The sequence below is a fragment of the Vanacampus margaritifer genome, chromosome 1, assembly GCF_051991255.1.
Source record: "Vanacampus margaritifer isolate UIUO_Vmar chromosome 1, RoL_Vmar_1.0, whole genome shotgun sequence".
In the NCBI taxonomy this organism is placed as follows: Eukaryota; Metazoa; Chordata; class Actinopteri; order Syngnathiformes; family Syngnathidae; genus Vanacampus; species Vanacampus margaritifer.
Genome location: NC_135432.1, coordinates 5,580,673 through 5,598,746, shown reverse-complemented (window position 1 = coordinate 5,598,746; position 18,074 = coordinate 5,580,673). Strand labels below are relative to the sequence as shown.

At 38.7% G+C, this 18,074-nt stretch overlaps 2 protein-coding genes across 4 annotated transcripts in view; one reads left to right on the top strand and one right to left on the bottom strand.

The window, feature by feature from the left end:
• The window catches only part of LOC144053507 (voltage-dependent calcium channel subunit alpha-2/delta-3-like), a 133,689-nt gene that overhangs the window by 18,146 nt on the left and 97,469 nt on the right, over window positions 1-18,074 (bottom strand). The gene's annotated exons all lie outside the window — the stretch shown is intronic.
• On the top strand, window positions 2,167-17,192 carry lrtm1 (leucine rich repeat transmembrane protein 1). Its single transcript, XM_077568041.1, has 4 exons — window positions 2,167-2,497; window positions 7,325-7,709; window positions 7,808-8,013; window positions 10,836-17,192. The coding sequence occupies exons 1-4, from the start codon at window positions 2,491-2,493 to the stop codon at window positions 11,342-11,344; spliced, it is 1,107 nt and encodes a 368-aa protein (XP_077424167.1). The 5' UTR covers window positions 2,167-2,490; the 3' UTR covers window positions 11,345-17,192.

Sequence of the window (18,074 nt, the reverse complement as noted above, 5' to 3'; positions counted from 1 at the left end):
TACTATGGCTACATGCTACATGCTAGCAAGTTTGGAATATGATAGCCGTTGGTTAATGTCACATTTTAAATAACTACCACCAAACTTGTTGTTAAAATGTGTCTTTGTGGTAACCTGCGACATGTCACCTCATGTTTGTTGTGTTTTTTTCCCAGCTACCTTATATACACATTCCTTCCCGACGACAAAAATCCAGCATACCTTTTTTTTTTTCCTTCACTTTAATGTAGCGAAAATGTGTCCATATGTAAGGCATGGCCATTAATGTTTTACTTTTAACCTTGCACCTTGAATCCACCATCTTCTGTCTGTCCCATGTGTTTGTGCTCACTGTGCAGATTTCACAGGGGGTGTGTGACTGTATGTTAATGGTGGATTACATCATCAAATTTTAATCTCATCTTTTTTCCCTGAACTAAAATGTCCATTGATATTAGCCCAGTCTTTATTTAGTGGACAACATTTTTGTCTTGTCTTCGTTAGGCCACAAAACTGCATAGTGATTCATTCCCATTATTAAAGTTTTTTTTCAGTCTCATCTAGTCAGTTTTTGCCCGGTGAGAAATGTGAGTTGATTAAAATGTTAACATTTAGTTTTTGTTAACAAAATTGTACTGGATATAAAGAATACAATTTAACCCTGGAGAACCCACGGGGTCAAATATGGCCCCTATAGATTCTGCTACTCAAATAACATAGACCTTTTTTTTTTTTTACAAATTTAACTTCAAAAGTCCAGAGTGCCACTTCTGACCCCTGCATGGGGCCATCTAGTGGATGAATATTGCACTTAAATGAGCCAGAGTGGTGGTGACAAGATGGCTAAAATGCAACAAATAAAACAAAAAATATATATTGTTCAATGTAGCTGTGTATTTGATTGATTATTTTCTTAAATTCTAAATAGTTTACTGACAGTTTTTGTTATTCAGATTTTTCGAAATGATACCCCTAAATCCAAAAGGGTCAAATTTCGCCCTAATCCTAAATTAGGGAATACATTGAAAAAAACATTGAAAAAACATATATTTTGGTATTCAGTGAATTTATAGCAGTCATTTAATGTATAATTCATAATTTTCCAAAGAAGAAAAGGGTTCTTGGGTTCTCCAGGGTTAATGTTCTGATGCTTAAAGCCACCAAGGGGCATGTAAGCAAAGTATCAGTTACCATTTTAGAACGGGAACAGGTCACGTGTTAACACTGCATCGTGAACTGGATGACAGACAACCTCCACAAATTCATCTTATCAAATACTTATCAGTGTGTGCACTGATCTATTGTGTTTGAACATTTTAGACCGCATATAGTAATTCAGTCCTGGGCCGATCCTAAACCGGGTCATCTAATAAAATTGAACTGCCAATTGCATAGAAGCATGTGACATAAACGGCAGTTTTATACGTCAGAGAGAAGGAAAGTCACTGGATGGGAATTATGGATGGACAAGGAGGCAACAAGATCCAAGGTCACATTGCGAGCTTAAATATAATAATAACCATTAGAAAACAATTCCCTCATTAATCTGCCTCATTTTTTGTCCATTTTTGCCTCTCCTTCAATTTGACCCAAGAGCTCAAAAGAGCTTAGCAAAAAGAATTCAATGTCGATTTACTGCAACGGCTTAACATCCTGCTCATTCTACGTGTGTTCATGTGTGCATTGGTGCGGTTTATTTTTTTTCTTCTTCTTCCTTCTTTACTGTGCTGGGAGCACGTTCTGCCATCCCCTCTGCCCGTGTCACATGCGTATTAGCATTAGAGCATGCCACCACACTGGGCATCCTTCAAGTGTGTTCTTGCACATTTAATTGTTTGAGTATTACACTCCACATTCAACTTTAAGCTCTTGCCTTAGAAATAGAAGTGGCGGTAAATGTCATAGTGCATGCGGACCTGAAGATTTAGGAGGCACAGCTGTTTGCCGAGATATGACACTTTACTGATATAACTATGGACAGAGGGAGCGAGCAAAAAAGAAAGCAAGGCAGATGTACAATTTGGAAGATAAAATACACAGGCGGGGGGGGGGGGGGGGGAGAAAAATATGTTGAAGCACAAAAAACGATGACGGAAAATAAAAGAGACAGAAAGAAACAAGCTGCAAGCGAGAGAGAGAGAGAGAGAGAGAGAGTGTGCGAGAGCAAGCGAGAGAGAGAGAGAAAGTGTTTCAGTGGTTCCCACACTGGCTGTTTAGCTGGCAGTAAGCTCTGTGTTCTGATCCGGCCCCTCTGATGGGGTTTCACGCTCGTAGGCAGTGTTAAGAATTCGGAGAACAACACAGGTTTTCCAAGCCTCTTCTTGGCTTGTTAAAAAAAAAAAAAAAAAAATGCTCATTGATCATATTGGTCAACCAAAATGACAATAAGGACTCTTAGCCTCAATGACAGCTAATGGAGCCTGGACAAGGGTCACTCACTAGAACCCAAAAGGGGAGCTAAAAAAGAAAAAAGGACAGAAAACTCAAGCGGTCAAAGGACGTCTGGCAGATATGAGAGGTAGGAGAGCAATTATTCTGGTTACAAATTCTGTAAGTGTGCTTTAACGTGGGCAGTATAATTTCAGTAGGCTGCATAATTTCAGCATGTTGTATAAATGGTTGTCTAATACAGCAATGGCTTAAGTGTAATAATAATAATAATAATAATAATAATAATAATAATAATAATAATAATAATAATAATAATAATAATAATAATAATAGCAAACATGTTTCACCTTGTTTTTAAATAGCCCCGAATTAAAACAGTTTAAATATAAAAACAATTTCTCCGTCTTTGCTGTGTTTATTGTTGTATTTTTGCATTGCCCCTCATAGCTTCCTGTTAGAAAAAAAAAAAACAAGGCTTTGGTCTGAGGCTGACTTAACGTGGTAGCCACTTGCTGTGGGCTGCGTGTGCACATCATTACAAGCCTCTCTGCATGTATTTGGGGCTGAAGGGACACATGAGAGCACAGAGCCATTCTCCAGTGTTGACCTCGTTCTACAGCTACAATGCTTCACTGAGCTGATGCTGTGTTTATGTGTGGCCATGCAAGCGCTCGATGCGTACACACGTGTCAGCGCACTCTTTCAAGGAACACTTGTGTATTAATTATGAGATGTAATGATACTACATATTAATTCGAGTGTTCTTAACCTGGGCATATCTGTGCTGCGGGAAATTTGGTGTGCTCAATAAGGGACTGTAAATGTCTGTTTATTATTGTAATCCTTTCATACTAACTATGTCGAGCAAAAAAAGTAAGGGGCCGCACTAATTCATGTATAACGGAATATATGGTGTTCCACAGGGTTCAATTCTGGGGCTTCTGTTGTTTTCATTGCATCTAATGCCCTTGGGTTCCATCTTAAAAAAACAGCGGTGGTTGTTTAAAAGTGCTCTAGCTGAATTGAGTGATGCGAGCTACTAGCTATCTAGCAAAAAGGGAACACTTACGTCAGATGCATGGAGATATAGAAATTTGGTGTGCTCAATAAGAGACTTTTGACTGTTGCGACTGTATGTCTGTTTATTATTGTTATCCCTTCATACTAACTATGTCGAGCAAAAAAAAGTAAGGGGCGGGACTAATTCATGTATAATGGAATATATGGTGTTCCACAGGGTTCAATTCTGGGGCTTCTGTTGTTTTCATTGCATCTAATGCCCTTGGGTTCCATCTTAAGAAAACAGCGGTGGTTGTTTAAAAGTGCTCTAGCTGAATTGAGTGATGCGAGCTACTAGCTATCTAGCAAAAAGGGAACACTTACGTCAGATGCATGGAGATATAGAAATTTGGTGTGCTCAATAAGAGACTTTTGACTGTTGCGACTGTATGTCTGTTTATTATTGTTATCCCTTCATACTAACTATGTCGAGCAAAAAAAAGTAAGGGGCGGGACTAATTCATGTATAACGGAATATATGGTGTTCCACAGGGTTCAATTCTGGGGCTTCTGTTGTTTTCATTGCATCTAATGTCCTTGGGTTCCAACTTAAAAAAAACAGCGGTGGTTGTTTAAAAGTGCTCTAGCTGAATTGAGTGATGCGAGCTACTAGCTATCTAGCAAAAAGGGAACACTTACGTCAGATGCATGGAGATATAGAAATTTGGTGTGCTCAATAAGAGACTTTTGACTGTTGCGACTGTATGTCTGTTTATTATTGTTATCCCTTCATACTAACTATGTCGAGCAAAAAAAAGTAAGGGGCGGGACTAATTCATGTATAACGGAATATATGGTGTTCCGCAGGGTTCAATTCTGGGGCTTCTGTTGTTTTCATTGCATCTAATGCCCTTGGGTTCCATCTTAAGAAAACAGCGGTGGTTGTTTAAAAGTGCTCTAGCTGAATTGAGTGATGCGAGCTACTTCACTTGGACTTATAATAATTGGAAAATTTGAGTTGAGTTGTTCCTAAACACAACACAGGAGACTTAGACCATTTTAATTTGATTTACAGTACGTCATGCTTTTATTGAACTCCTGATGTGTTTGTTGACTGCAGTGGACATGGTCACATTAGATCCTGCTCTGTTTTTTGGTGATTCGTTTTATAACTGTTTTAAATAAGTTCTGCATAGGAATACCAGGTTGACATGGTAAATACTGTAAATAATGTATAAGTACAAAAATAATAACAAAAAAAATACATTAAAATTGAGATACAAATTATTAAAACTGAGGTCACTTGACTTTCTAAACTGTGTAATGCGTAATATTTACGTTCGTAGCATTTGAAGAGCAAATCATTTTGTAGCCTACCAATCCGTTCAGAATAAATAGACTACAATTATCTAGCTGCATTCACAGGCTTGGGCTTGAACTGCATTTCAGATAGCCTCAAGCTAGTCCAGCCAATGCTATAAATACTGCTGTGATGTTCCAGGAGGAATGGACATGTGAAGTCAACTCGAAAGGAATCAGACACCCAATATCTGCTATGTATGGATTTGTGTGTGGGTAGCGAGTGGGTGAGGGGTTGCGGTTTGAGATTTTGACGTCACAGAGGGCCCGTGTCTAAGCAGGTCAGAGAGGTGGGAGTGTGAGTGAGCATCATTCTTACGCGTTACATTCAGACCTTTGCAGCATTCACGGAAACGTGAAACAAATATGTCCAACTATTCAAACTACTTTATGTTGTACTTAAGACCATGAACATGTGAGCTCATTGTGTTAAACTGAACACACTCCACTTTATGATGGCGTGACTGTAAAAATGGTGTACAGTAACAGAAAGGATGACATCATCATTATCCCAAAAGATAACATCGTATGTTTTTTTTCTAAGATTCTTAAGTTGGGTTCACTAACATTGTGCTCAAGGGCCAAGGACCACATGAGTTCCCTGCAGGCCTGTTCTAAAAATAGCTCACTAGCAAGATTAATAATTTTTTTTGTGTATTGCACGTCTTAAAAAATCAAATAAAATAGTGCCACTTATCAGAAAGCTGCTATTCTACTATTTTTTGAAAAACACAATTGCATTGGTCTAAATTCACAAATGACAATATTTAAAAACAAACATAGTAAAGTATTTCAAAGTTGAGTATTGTACAGTAGTGCATGACTAAACCATAGACACAAGCTAGCGAGCACAACGAGGATGAGGAGATGATTTACCCCAAATAATTCAAGTCATTTTGTTATTTCAGAAGTGTGCAATTAGTACTGAAGAAGTAGCTGCCAGGTCCAAAAAGTTTGGTTACCCCAGTTGTAAAGTATTCCGCATCTGAATTCCTCGAACGCCATACTCCCCTCACCTAAACTTAACACAATGTAAAATGATCAATTTGACTTATTGAAGCCAAACGAATGAGTTGTGTGGATGGCAGTCATTTTAAGATTTATTTTTAAATGTGCAAAAAAAAATTCTACAGTGTCTTGATTCATGCCACAATTGTCAACAATTAAGGTTCTGCTGGAATCAATTGAATCAATTGGCTCTTATCTGTATCATCCAAACAGAACGTTTGGACACATTTAAAAATGTATTGAATGTGAATGTGTACACAAAATAGTGACTGTTATTATACAGCAGTGGTTGTTAACGTTGTTGGAGGTACTGAATCCCACTAGTTTCCTATGCGTATTCAACGAACCCCTCTTGAAACTTTAAGTTATATGTATAGAATTTCGAGTGAACAAAATGAACAGTGAGAGTGGTCTTCTCAATGAAGCTGGCTCTGTTCATCTTGAAAAGCGTTGTGTTCATGTATTCCCCATCTCCATGCAGTTTATTAAGGAATTGTTCCTTTAATTTTGCTAGAATTGCCCAACTTGGCATTGCAAATCACGACGTTTACCATCACTCAACTCAACTCTGTATTTATAGAGCACTTTAAAACAACCATTACTGTTAAGATGGAAGCCAGGGGCAGCAGATACAATGAAAACAGCAGAGGCCCCGGCATTGAACTCTGCGGAACATAGTATGTTCGCTATATACACTATGTGAATTCATATTGCACATATTTGTCCTGGCAGCACGGTGGCTGACTGGTTAGCACGTCCGCCTCCCAGTGCAGAGGACGTGAGATCGAGTCCGGGCTTCGGCCTTCCTGGGTGGAGTTTGCATGTTCTCCCCGTGCTTGCGTGGGTTTTCACCGGGTACTCCGGTTTCCTCCCACATTCCAAAAACATGCATGGCAGGTTAATTGAACACTCCAAATTGTCCCTAGGTGTGAATGTGAGTGTGGTTGTTCGTCTCTGTGTGCCCTGCGATTGGCTGGCAACCAGTTCAGGGTGTACCCCGCCTACTGCCCGAAGCCAGCTGGGATAGGCTCCAGCACCCCCGCGACCCTAGTGAGGAAAAGCGGCCAAGAAAATGGATGGATGGATGGACATATTTGTCCTTTCCTTTTTTGGCTTGACATAGTATGACGGCATTAAAATAATAGGAAATAAATCATAAGACGTACCATTACGACAGTCACAAGTCAACTTGAACACACTAATTCCCTGCAGCACACATTGGCTAAGTAATGTAGCGTGTAACGTGCAGCCAATGATGGCCAAGTGGTGTGTGTCATCACAAATCATATGAGTCGGATGTGGGTCTTGTCGTTTGAGTTTGACTCACAGAACCCCTGGGGTTTGACCGAAGGGGCCGTCGGAACGAGAAGGGGTTTTAAAAACCACTGGTATACAGTAAATAAATACACTATATTGTTTTAAGATTTACATTTGATGGTTGTAATTATAATGTGTGATTATCCCGCACATCTTAAGTGTGTGATTATTTGACTCTTTATGTTAAGCGCTTTTAAATGTATTAACGTGATCAGATTATTATAGAAATTTTAGAAGTCTAATTTATAATGACTACTTTCTGTCTCTGCAGTGATACTGGTGTGTTGCCTTCTCTCCCTCCTCTCTCTGTCACGTGCCTGTCCAAAAGAGTGCAGCTGCAACACAAACACCAAATCTGTGGACTGCCGGGGTCGAGGCTTATACGACATTCCCCGACGATTACATCCGGATACTCAAGAATTGTATCTCCAAGACAATCGCATCAGAGGCCTCGGATCGATGGCTTTTCGAGAAATTCCCTTTGTTCGCATTCTCGATCTATCAAATAATTCCATAACATCTGTTTCCCCAACTGCTCTTCTGGGGCTCAGAACTCTGCAGCATCTCAGTCTCGCCTACAACAGCCTACGAGAGCTTGATAAGCGGTTGTTTGGACCCATTCACTCACTTTCACACCTTGACCTTTCACACAACAGGTTAGGCGTCATAATAGTCTCGATCGGACCGTGATGGAATTTTAACATTATGGTTGTAGGATTTCATTTTGCTTTCTTCCTATGTGCCTTTACGAAAGCCTGTGGGGTTTGCCCGGAGCCATGGGAGAAAATCTGAGGAACCTGAGCCACCTGGGACTCGCCCACAACAGGCTAACGCGATTAGACCGATCGCTGCTGGAGGCCTTGGCCCGCCTGGACAGTCTCACGCTACGAGGCAACCCGTGGAGGTGTGACTGCCATCTTATAGGCCTCAAACTGTGGTTGGAGTCTTACCTCTTCAAAGGTGCGTGTACTACAAATGTTTCGGATGTTTTATTGCCTCTCGATATCAATAGAATATATCAATATGTTTACATAAATGGATGACAGAAGAACTGAAATGGACTAAATATGCTTCATACCCTTACAAATCTCTTTAAGCCTGTCCCATAAAACAGAACCAAACAGGTGTGTTTGAGTGTACAGTAAATGTGTCAGTGTGTCATTGAATGTGCATTTGTGAAAAGTTATTGCACTGTTTTGGTGTAAATAACACTTCACGTGTAAGTACAGAGAGTCCCAAAAGTCATTTCCACTTCCTTTCTAGTGATTTGTCTCGGGTATCATTCAAACAGCTGAAAGGCTACCATCATTTGACATCTTAGGCTTGGTAGTTTTTGCAAGTCTATTTGTCTACGGCTCGCTCTTGGACATTGGAGCAGTTTGTAAAATGTACGCCCAGCAAGAACTCTCCGACTGCAGTTCACTACCAGTTTGAGGAGCTTTATGGCAATCACACTGCTCCAACATGTAGTACAATTAATACAGGGATGTGATTTGACCAAAGTGAAATTATCTGAAAATTTAGCCGGGGGTCTGGGGGTGTTTTTAAGTACTTTCAATGCACTCACATGACAAAGAAATAGACAAAACAACAGCATAAATTTTCAATGTATATTGAACTATCCCATATAAAATGGCAGTTTTAGTCAACTCAAAATCAGTCACATTCAAAAACATTGGACTGCCTTTGCTTTTAAAAACTATCACTGAGAATATCATCATATCTAACTCATGTGATTACTAAGTTAACACATAAATAATGTTGAAGAGTTCAAATTTCATGAACAAATAATTGTATCATGACCAAATGAAAAGTAACTCATATTAGAGCATACCACAAATGTCTTTGTTATAGCAGAAGATGTTATCTGTCGGAGTCATGTGCATACACAATGAACTACTAAAATAAAAAATAAAAAAAATCGGATTTTTTTTTTGGGGGGGGGGGGGAGATAAAAAAAAGCGGAATTCCGCGAATTAGCGGAAAAATCACATCCCTGAATTAATACTATACATGACAAGTTTCAAATCACACAGCAGAAGCTTAACCCGTGGGCAGTATTTTATTTTGAAATGGCTTGGTCAGAACCAACAAAAAGCCAAAAAAATGGTCACAATAACGCCTAGGGGTTAAGCAAGGGGTTGAACTGGTGGGCTGCACTGGAACTCAGAATTTTAAAGAAAGCTAGATTCAACAAATGTGTCAGAGAGTGATCAAGTTTTACCCGTACCAAGTTCAGGACTTCTCTTGGCTTTGAAAGAACGCCTGCTCTAAGAACTCTGTGTACTCATCAGTATAGGTAGTAGCAGACCCTCAACTGCATGCTTGTCAAGACCAGATCGTGTTTCAAGAAATGTGCAACGGAATGCGTGAACTTGCACTATGAACTGGAGAAGTGTTAGATCCATAAATATTGGCAGACTGTTGCTGAACTGTTGGACCATTTTGCAACACTGCCCTAATTTCAATTGATGAGCCGTGGGCAAGGGCAACATACTAGCAAAAACTGAAAAGTCTAAAATGTCAAATGGTATTGGCTTCACGATTTTTTACGAAAGATACCGTACCTGACATGATAAAAAAAAAAAAGAAGTGAATTCATTCCTTGGTAGTGATTATTGATTCACTTAGGCTTGAGTCTGTTTTCTTCGGAAAACATTTTTTTTTTACTGAGCAATACAAAACTCATGTCAATTTTATATAGTGCTGTCAAAGTTAAAGAGTTAACTCATTGATTAATCACAAAAAAATATTGCATTAACCATACACTAATGCAGATTAATCAAACTATTAATTTTGACCACAAATTAGCTGGCAGCGGATGGCTAAGTTAAAGGTAGCACAGGTTGTGTTTAAGCAATAAACATACATTAAAGTAAAACATTTAATACGTATATGTTTGTGTATAACATTCAGAATATTTGTTCATGTCAAACTATTGGGGTCATTTTTTTAATTCTAAATTATGCAAGCAATTAACTGATCAGAAAAAAAGGAAGACGAGAGTGTCCTCATAATAAATGTATAAATAATTCACATAACAAATGCTCTTTAAATTTGGTGGGCAAAAAATGTTGATAAAAATACTTTTAAGTTCAGCGATTAATTGTGATTAATCAAAATTATGAGATGTGATTAATCTGATTAAAAAACGTAATTGTTTGGCAGCTCTAATGTTATGCCTAATTTGTACGAAGCGCCTTCCCTCTGTGTCAATAAATTAGCAGATCCGGTTTGAAAGTAAGTTCTGAATGATACTGAATTCATGTGACATTGCACAAAAGTCGTCTTTCAACTGAGTTATCGTTGCACAAATACACTTCTTTTTTTCCTGCGTGAGAGCTATCCTGGCATGTACTGTCGATGTACGGTATATAACAAAATGACCATTGTACAGTGAAAGCCACGCTCCCTTGGCTGCCTACTTTAAAAGCTGTAAATTGCAAGTGGCGCAGAACAGAACAATGGGCCTTGAAAGAATAATGCCTGGTTAAGAGAAGACCAGTGATTACCCCGAGAGGTTGAAAAAAAGTGTGCTGACAGAGAGACAAATACAATACTGACTTACAGGGGGCGACACAGAGGGTGCCTGCTGAAGTCCTACAATTAATCATAACACACTTTGTATAGCCCATTCAATAAAGGCATTATAGGCCAGATTAATTACGACTGCCTCTCAAGCCCATGAACTGTTTGAAGCTGAGCTATGACTGAGGTCATCTCTATAGTGTGGTGCCAAAAGGATTATAACGCAACTGATGATGTATATCTGTGCTCCCAAGGTGGCGTGATGGATGAGGTGCTTTGCAGCCAGCCCATAGAGATGAGGGACAGAGATCTGCAGAAGGTCCCTTACCAGCTCTTCCACGCCTGCATGACCACAAGCTACCATTACTTATTTGCCAACATTCATCATCTGGAATCGGAAAGGCTGCTGCGAGGTCACATGCACGGCAACCATGCTCATCCTTCAAGCCATGCGCTCCATGTCCCCATGGCAATGGGGGAGGGATTTGGTGGCGGGGGAGGTAATATCCCAGAGTGCGAGCCTAAGCAAAGGCACCGGCCAGTCAACTTACGCTATGCCATCGCCACCGTGATCATCACCGGAGTCGTGTGTGGCATCGTGTGTCTGATGATGCTGGCAGCGGCGGTATACGGTTGCGCCTACGCTGCCATCATGGCCAAATATCAGCGGGAGCTGAAGAAAAACGAGCAGTTGGCAGAGGCCCGTGCGGCCGATCATGCCAGGCTGGACGAGAAGGAACCATTGGAGAATGCCATCGCCTAGGAGATGACAACACAAACCCTGAACTTCAAATTTGGGCCTCAACCCTTTAACCTAATCGTTTTTGGATGACATATTTGTGTGTATGTGCTGTGACGGGGAGAGAAAAAAATGAGGAGTGTGAAATTAATCATGTTGGTGTGACTTGACATTTTCTACGGAGCCCCTTTGGTGTCAGGGTATGACTTTTTTTTTGTTTGTTGATAATATGTACCCACAGTTTAGTAATCTGTACCCACAGTTTATTAATCTGTATCCACAATTTTGTAATCTGTATGCACAGTTTAGCAATCTGTACCCACAGTTTAGGGTTAGGGTTGGTTTCAGATTGCTTAACTGTGGGTACAGATTGCTAAACTGTAGGTACGGATTAGTAAACTGTGGGTAAAGATTGCTAAACTGTGGGTATAGATTAGTAAACTGTGGGTACGGATTAGTGAACTGTGTGTAAAGATGACTAAACTGTGGGTACATACTAGCAAAGATTTGGTGCCAGGGTATGACTTTTTTTGTGGTTGTTGTTGATAATATGTACCCACAGTTTAGTAATGTGTACCCACAGTTTATTAATCTGTATCCAAAATCTTGTAATCTGTATGCACAGTTTAGCAATCTGCACCCACAGTTTAGGGTTAGGGTTGGTTTCAGATTGCTTAACTGTGGGTACAGATTGCTAAACTGTAGGTACGGATTAGTAAACTGTGGGTAAAGATTGCTAAACTGTGGGTATAGATTAGTAAACTGTGGATACGGATTAGTGAACTGTGTGTAAAGATGACTAAACTGTGGGTACATACTAGCAAAGATTTGGTGCCAGGGTATGACTTTTTTTTGTTGTTGCTGATAATATGTACCCACAGTTTAGTAATCTGTACCCACAGTTTATTAATCTGTATCCAAAATTTTGTAATCTGTATGCACAGTTTAGCAATCTGTACCCACAGTTTAGGGTTAGGGTTGGTTTTAGATTGCTTAACTGTGGGTACAGATTGCTAAACTGTAGGTACGGATTAGTAAACTGTGGGTAAAGATTGCTAAACTGTGGGTATAGATTAGTAAACTGTGGGTACGGATTAGTGAACTGTGTGTAAAGATGACTAAACTGTGGGTACATACTAGCAAAGATTTGGTGCCAGGGTATGACTTTTTTTTGTTGTTGTTGATAATATGTACCCACAGTTTAGTAATCTGTACCCACAGTTTATTAATCTGCATCCAAAATTTTGTAATCTGTATGCACAGTTTAGCAATCTGTACCAACAGTTTAGGGTTGGTTTCAGATTGCTAAAATGTGGCTACAGATTAGTAAACTGTGGGTACGGATTGCTAAACTGTAGGTACGGATTAGTAAACTGTGGGTAAAGATTGCTAAACTGTGGGTACAGATTACTAAAGTGTGTGTACGGATTAGTGAACTGTGTGTAAAGAGGACTAAACTGTGGGTACATACTAGCAAAGAAAAAACAATCTTTCATACCTTGGCACCAGAGGGGCTCTGTAATTTTCTGAAACTTGGGTAGCTAATTAAATTCCACAGGTATTTGACTATGCACTGAGAAGAACGATGTGAATTCAAAGGGGCAGGCTAAAGAATGAAAATGAATATATTCCACTTTGTCTGAGAAACGCATATCACAGATACAGTAGATGCAAACTGATATATTTAATAGTCTGTATTTGTAGGTCTTAGTAGAGCTCTGGTATTTGAAATTTATTTCAGAAAGTGGTTGTCTTTCAGCTGTTGTTTCTAGTTTTGTTGTCCAATATCAAATTTGTTTCCGATTTCATAGTAGGCAGCTGGTGTCAGTAATGTTTTCATTTGTCTGTGATGAGAAAATATGAGTGAGTGTGTTACTGTTTATGCTTGAGTGTGTGTAAATGTACTGAATGCACATACTGTATTTGTAGAGAATTTGATTGTTTGTGCCTGATAACGTGATATAGTTTTGCAGAGAAAATATGTTTTATGAAAAATATTTTTCTGACAACCCTTGAAGGGATGATGGGAACTTCTTTGAAGCAATAACAAATTTACGGGTACACAGAGATTATTATTGACCATTATTGTACTGCTGCACAAAATCACATGCAAAACTTTGACTGAGCAGTCAGTTGAGGTGTTGTTTGTGAGTCATGCTGATCTCCTTCAATATACAAAATAAATGGAAACATTTTAACCGACAAAACTGTAATTTTGTATTGACCAGTGAGCAGGTGTACATTGGCAACTGGAAATTTGTACAAATTTGAAATGACCAAAAATTTTGAATAAAATAATGGGGCAGCACATGATACATTCCTTAACAGAAGTCAAGGAAAACCAATCCCTGTCATGCACTCTCAGGTGAAAAGAATGACATCAATATAAGCTTTCATTGTTGTCTATTTGACGTTTTTTTTAAAACAAGACGACATTGGTGCTACTGGTACACCCAAATGGTCCTTTCTTGCGGAAGGAATGGCATTTGGGCAAACAATAACTATTATTTTCTTTGAAAGCTGGCACACCACCACAGGCACCAGGCATAAAAATCTTCAAGCAAATTAAGGTTGTATTTTTCCAACATGTGTTTAAAACTCATTCACTCCCAGCCATTTTCACTGAAGCATTACCCTTCACTCCTGGCTGTTTTACTGGATTTAGATGGATTTTGCAAGGCCCACAGAATATTGTGTTCTATAGAATGATTAGAGTCTCTTCTTTCATCAGGAAAAAAGTACATTTCTATCTGTTTCCATTTTTCAGCAACGAGCATTAAAATATAGCTAAGTTTCATCATTATTCACAAATCTGTTAAGAACTGTGGGTAAATTTGCTTTTTTCAACATGGCCCTGGTTGATCTATTTTGCTCTTCTTCCACCTGCTGACCGTTCTGTGCAGTCGAGAGGCTGCATCAAAGCCTTCTGTATGCTATGTATATATATATATATATATATATATATATATATATATATATATATGCCTTTGGTATGATTAAAACATTTAAAATAGAACATATTTATACGTTTTTGGGAGCAGATGAGTTAATAAACACACAATAGAAGTTTAGAAAAAGTTCTCCATGTTTTAAATGTCCAATTTTTAAACGAGAAATAGGAGACGGCAACACTGCCTCATAGCGGATGGAGGAGGCCTTTCAGCATGTGAATGTTTATAACTGCCCTGTGTGTGAATATTTTGAAACAGCGTGATGTTTGTCTCAAAAATAAATGTGCGTACCAGCCGATCCACAAACGCGCATTAAAATAAAAATCACAGATATATTTGTGGATCTCAAAACCACTTGAAAATCACAAACATATTTCTGTAAATGATTTTGAGACAAATTTCTCCCCATAATTTACAAAATTAAATAAAGTTTTCCAAAAATGTCAAAATACTTGACATGTTAAACTTTTACTTATCCTTGCTTTTGTTTCAAACAAAAGCAAAAGGTGCAGAGAGTTCCCAGGGTGAGCAGCATCTCTTACAAAGTTAATTGAAAATTAAAAATAAAAAGTTCCCTCGAGTTAATTAACACTGTTTAAAATTGTAATCTTATCCGCTGTCATATTTTTATATATTTACATACGCCATTTTTTTTTAAACCCTAACCCAAATACAAACAACAGACCATGTCACTTACCGTATTTAAAAAAAAAAAAAAAGTTAAAATACGCTTTTTGCCATTTGCAGTTGACTGTTTAATTTACAATTATATTTGCTATTTTTATGTATAATCGGAAAACAGCACTGAATAATAGCTTACTGAAGCATATACAGTAAACATACACAGATGCTTTTGGTCTTAACGGCTGACGTGACATTCATGGCTGTGTGCGTTATGCCAGCGAACCCACGGCACGTGGCACGGGATGTGACACACGCGCACACAGATATGCTGGCATTCACGTGTGTGTGCGTGCGTTTCGGCAACATTGTGACTCAAGTGATGTCTGGGGAATTGTAGGGTGGAGGATGGGTGCGATAGGCCCATGGGGGTACCGTGGCGTGTGATGTCATCAGCCTGTCCTGTCAAGTTAGTCTGGTAGCGTATTCACAAGTCTGCAGCTCATTCGAAACGCAGGCCAGCGAAAACTGGCCCTAACCGGCCTACGCTAAATTTGCATTCCAGCCTACATATCCCCTCCCATCTGACTCTCTTACATAAAATCATTCTTACAGACATCCCCCAATCTGACAGCCATGATCATCATTACTGTACATCAGCAGCCTTTGTAATAGTAGCGTCTCCTTGTTAAAGCTAGTTCAGTCACTCCGATTGCAGCTTCGCAGATCTGACACAAGGATGCAACCTGAGAAAAATACTGAGAAAATAATATGGCGGGCTGCATGTTTACCGCTCTGCCAGGAGTCTGATGTATGTGTGTGCGTGCTTGGTTGTGCGAGTGAGAGGGAGCTGTGGCACCACACAGACTCTCCCATCTCTGTCCTTCTGCTCCAACGGTTTCCCCCAGGCCTATAATACCCACAATGCACTGCTCTCATGTCAACGCAGTCAGGCACCGTGAAAATGTTTCTCTTTTCCTGCCCTTCTCTGTTCCCTCCTTTGTCTTACCAATGGTTACTCACAACCCGATGGTTGTTCTCTGCTAAGATACAGCTTTGTGCTGTGATTCTTGTGCATATTTACCTGTTTATCTGTGTATATGGCTAATTTCATTACTGTACTTACCGTAATTTCTCAAGAATAGCAATTTTTTGGACCAGACAACAACAGCCAAACTGAGAACATATTATACACGCGTACACAGTAAATTTCGTAGAGTACATTTTACTCTAAAAGAAGACTATATCAGAGTAAACTTTACACTTGGAAGAGAGTAAAATATTCCCAAAAAATATATATCACTCAAGGGTTGACGAACAATCGCAGAACCTTCAGGTTGGCAGACGGCCAATCTACCCACTGAGCCATGCCGCTCCTGCTGTATGTCAGTACACTCTAAAAAGAAAATTGTTGAACCAATTTCAGATTACAAATTGAATTGTTGACCAACTTAAAAAAAATGCTTCAATTGGTAACGAAGTCCGAAGTGAATATATTAAGTTTAATTAATTATGAGTTCATTAAACTTTTTTTTATCTTTTTTATTCATTCCATGGATCCCACAAGCTCACAAAAAACATATTTCAGAAACAGAGAAAAAACAACAAAAACCAAGAAATCAGCCTTAAAAACAACCAACCCCACCGCCCCTCCCACAAAAACATATCCATACACAACTTAACATCCAAACAACTAAACATTATCATCATTGTTATCATCATCATAATCCTCAACCCAAAAACATGACACAGAATCAACATCCAAACAGAAAACAATAAACACACACAAAATAAATAAACAAATAAACAAACACATAAAAGGGCACACGTCATCCTAGCACTCCACACAAACATTATCACTCTCGTTGTCATCATCATTAGCAATAGTAATAGTCCAAAAAGAATATATTAAGTTGAATTAATTATGAGTTAATTAAGCATATATTCACCTTAACTAAGTTAATCCAAAGTAACTCCAATCCAAAGTTTAATTAACTCATAATTTATTAAGCTTAATACATTCACTTTGGACTTACTTAATTCAGTCGTGTCTTACCAATTAAAGCGATTTTTTAAAATTGTTTAACAATTCAATTTGTAATTTTAAATTGGTTCAACAATTCTCTTTTTAGAGTGTATATCGCTGGTGTCAGGTGGAAGGAACCCTTGTACCTCCAAGACAGTCATTTTTGGGCACATCAGCAATGTTTTAACAAACCATAGGCGTGGCATAGCTCAAGTGGTAGAGTGGCTGTCTCCCATGCTGAAGATTGTGGGATCTTTCCTCGACCTTTGAGTGACCTATTTTAAAAAAAAAGATGATGATTATTATTATTATTAGTTTTAATATTTTTTTTACACTATTTTACTGTTTGGACTGGAACAGAATCTAGTCTTTTTTATTGGACTATTTAATTTGGTTGTGTTCGGGTGGTTTCTGTAGGACAAAAGAAATACAAATTCAAATAAAATAAACATGATCTATTGCATGTAAATGTCTTGTTTATACAATGCTAATAAACTGAGGCAAATAGTACAGGTAACATTAACACAACCCACAATCACTAATAACACTTATTTAATAACACTTAATTTTGAGGCACTTACTTGCTAATACACAGACACATTGTGAATCAAGTGAATTTGTGGAGGAAGTCAAACGTGTTATGTTCCCCATCATCTGGCATTTAGTGTGGGTCTTAATCTTAAACATAGGAAGCCAAAACATGCCAAATTTAAATTAAATTGCACTAATAAACTAACCACCAGAGGGAGCGGGAACGGCACAAATGGAAAACAATCAGCCTTTTCACAGATGCGCTGCTTTTAATATCAAAATATTACAATGAAGATATTGTGGCAATTTTAAAAGCACAATATCACAATATTGCCATTATCGTTACATCCCTACTGGATAATACTCCACCCCCCCAGAAATTCCGTAATAAAAGAGAAAAATGGCAAAAATCTCTGGCTGGCAGTTTGCACTCAAAGATCTGCATTGAGTTTCACTGTCTAGCCTGTATTTTCTACCTTTTGATGTGATACACAAACAGGGACGGATACACGGAAATCTGATTGTTTACACAACTTTTTGTCTGTTCATTTTTATACCTTCTTTTGAGCGTAAATTCATACACAACAGCAAGCGGGAAAGACAAGAGGGAAAGACAAAATGGCAT

Coding starts and splice junctions, on each gene's coding strand:
- lrtm1 (XM_077568041.1), top strand. Junction 7,710..7,807: donor CTTGACCTTTCACACAACAG/GTTAGGCGTCAT, acceptor CCTTTACGAAAG/CCTGTGGGGTTTGCCCGGAG. Junction 8,014..10,835: donor GGAGTCTTACCTCTTCAAAG/GTGCGTGTACTA, acceptor TGTGCTCCCAAG/GTGGCGTGATGGATGAGGTG.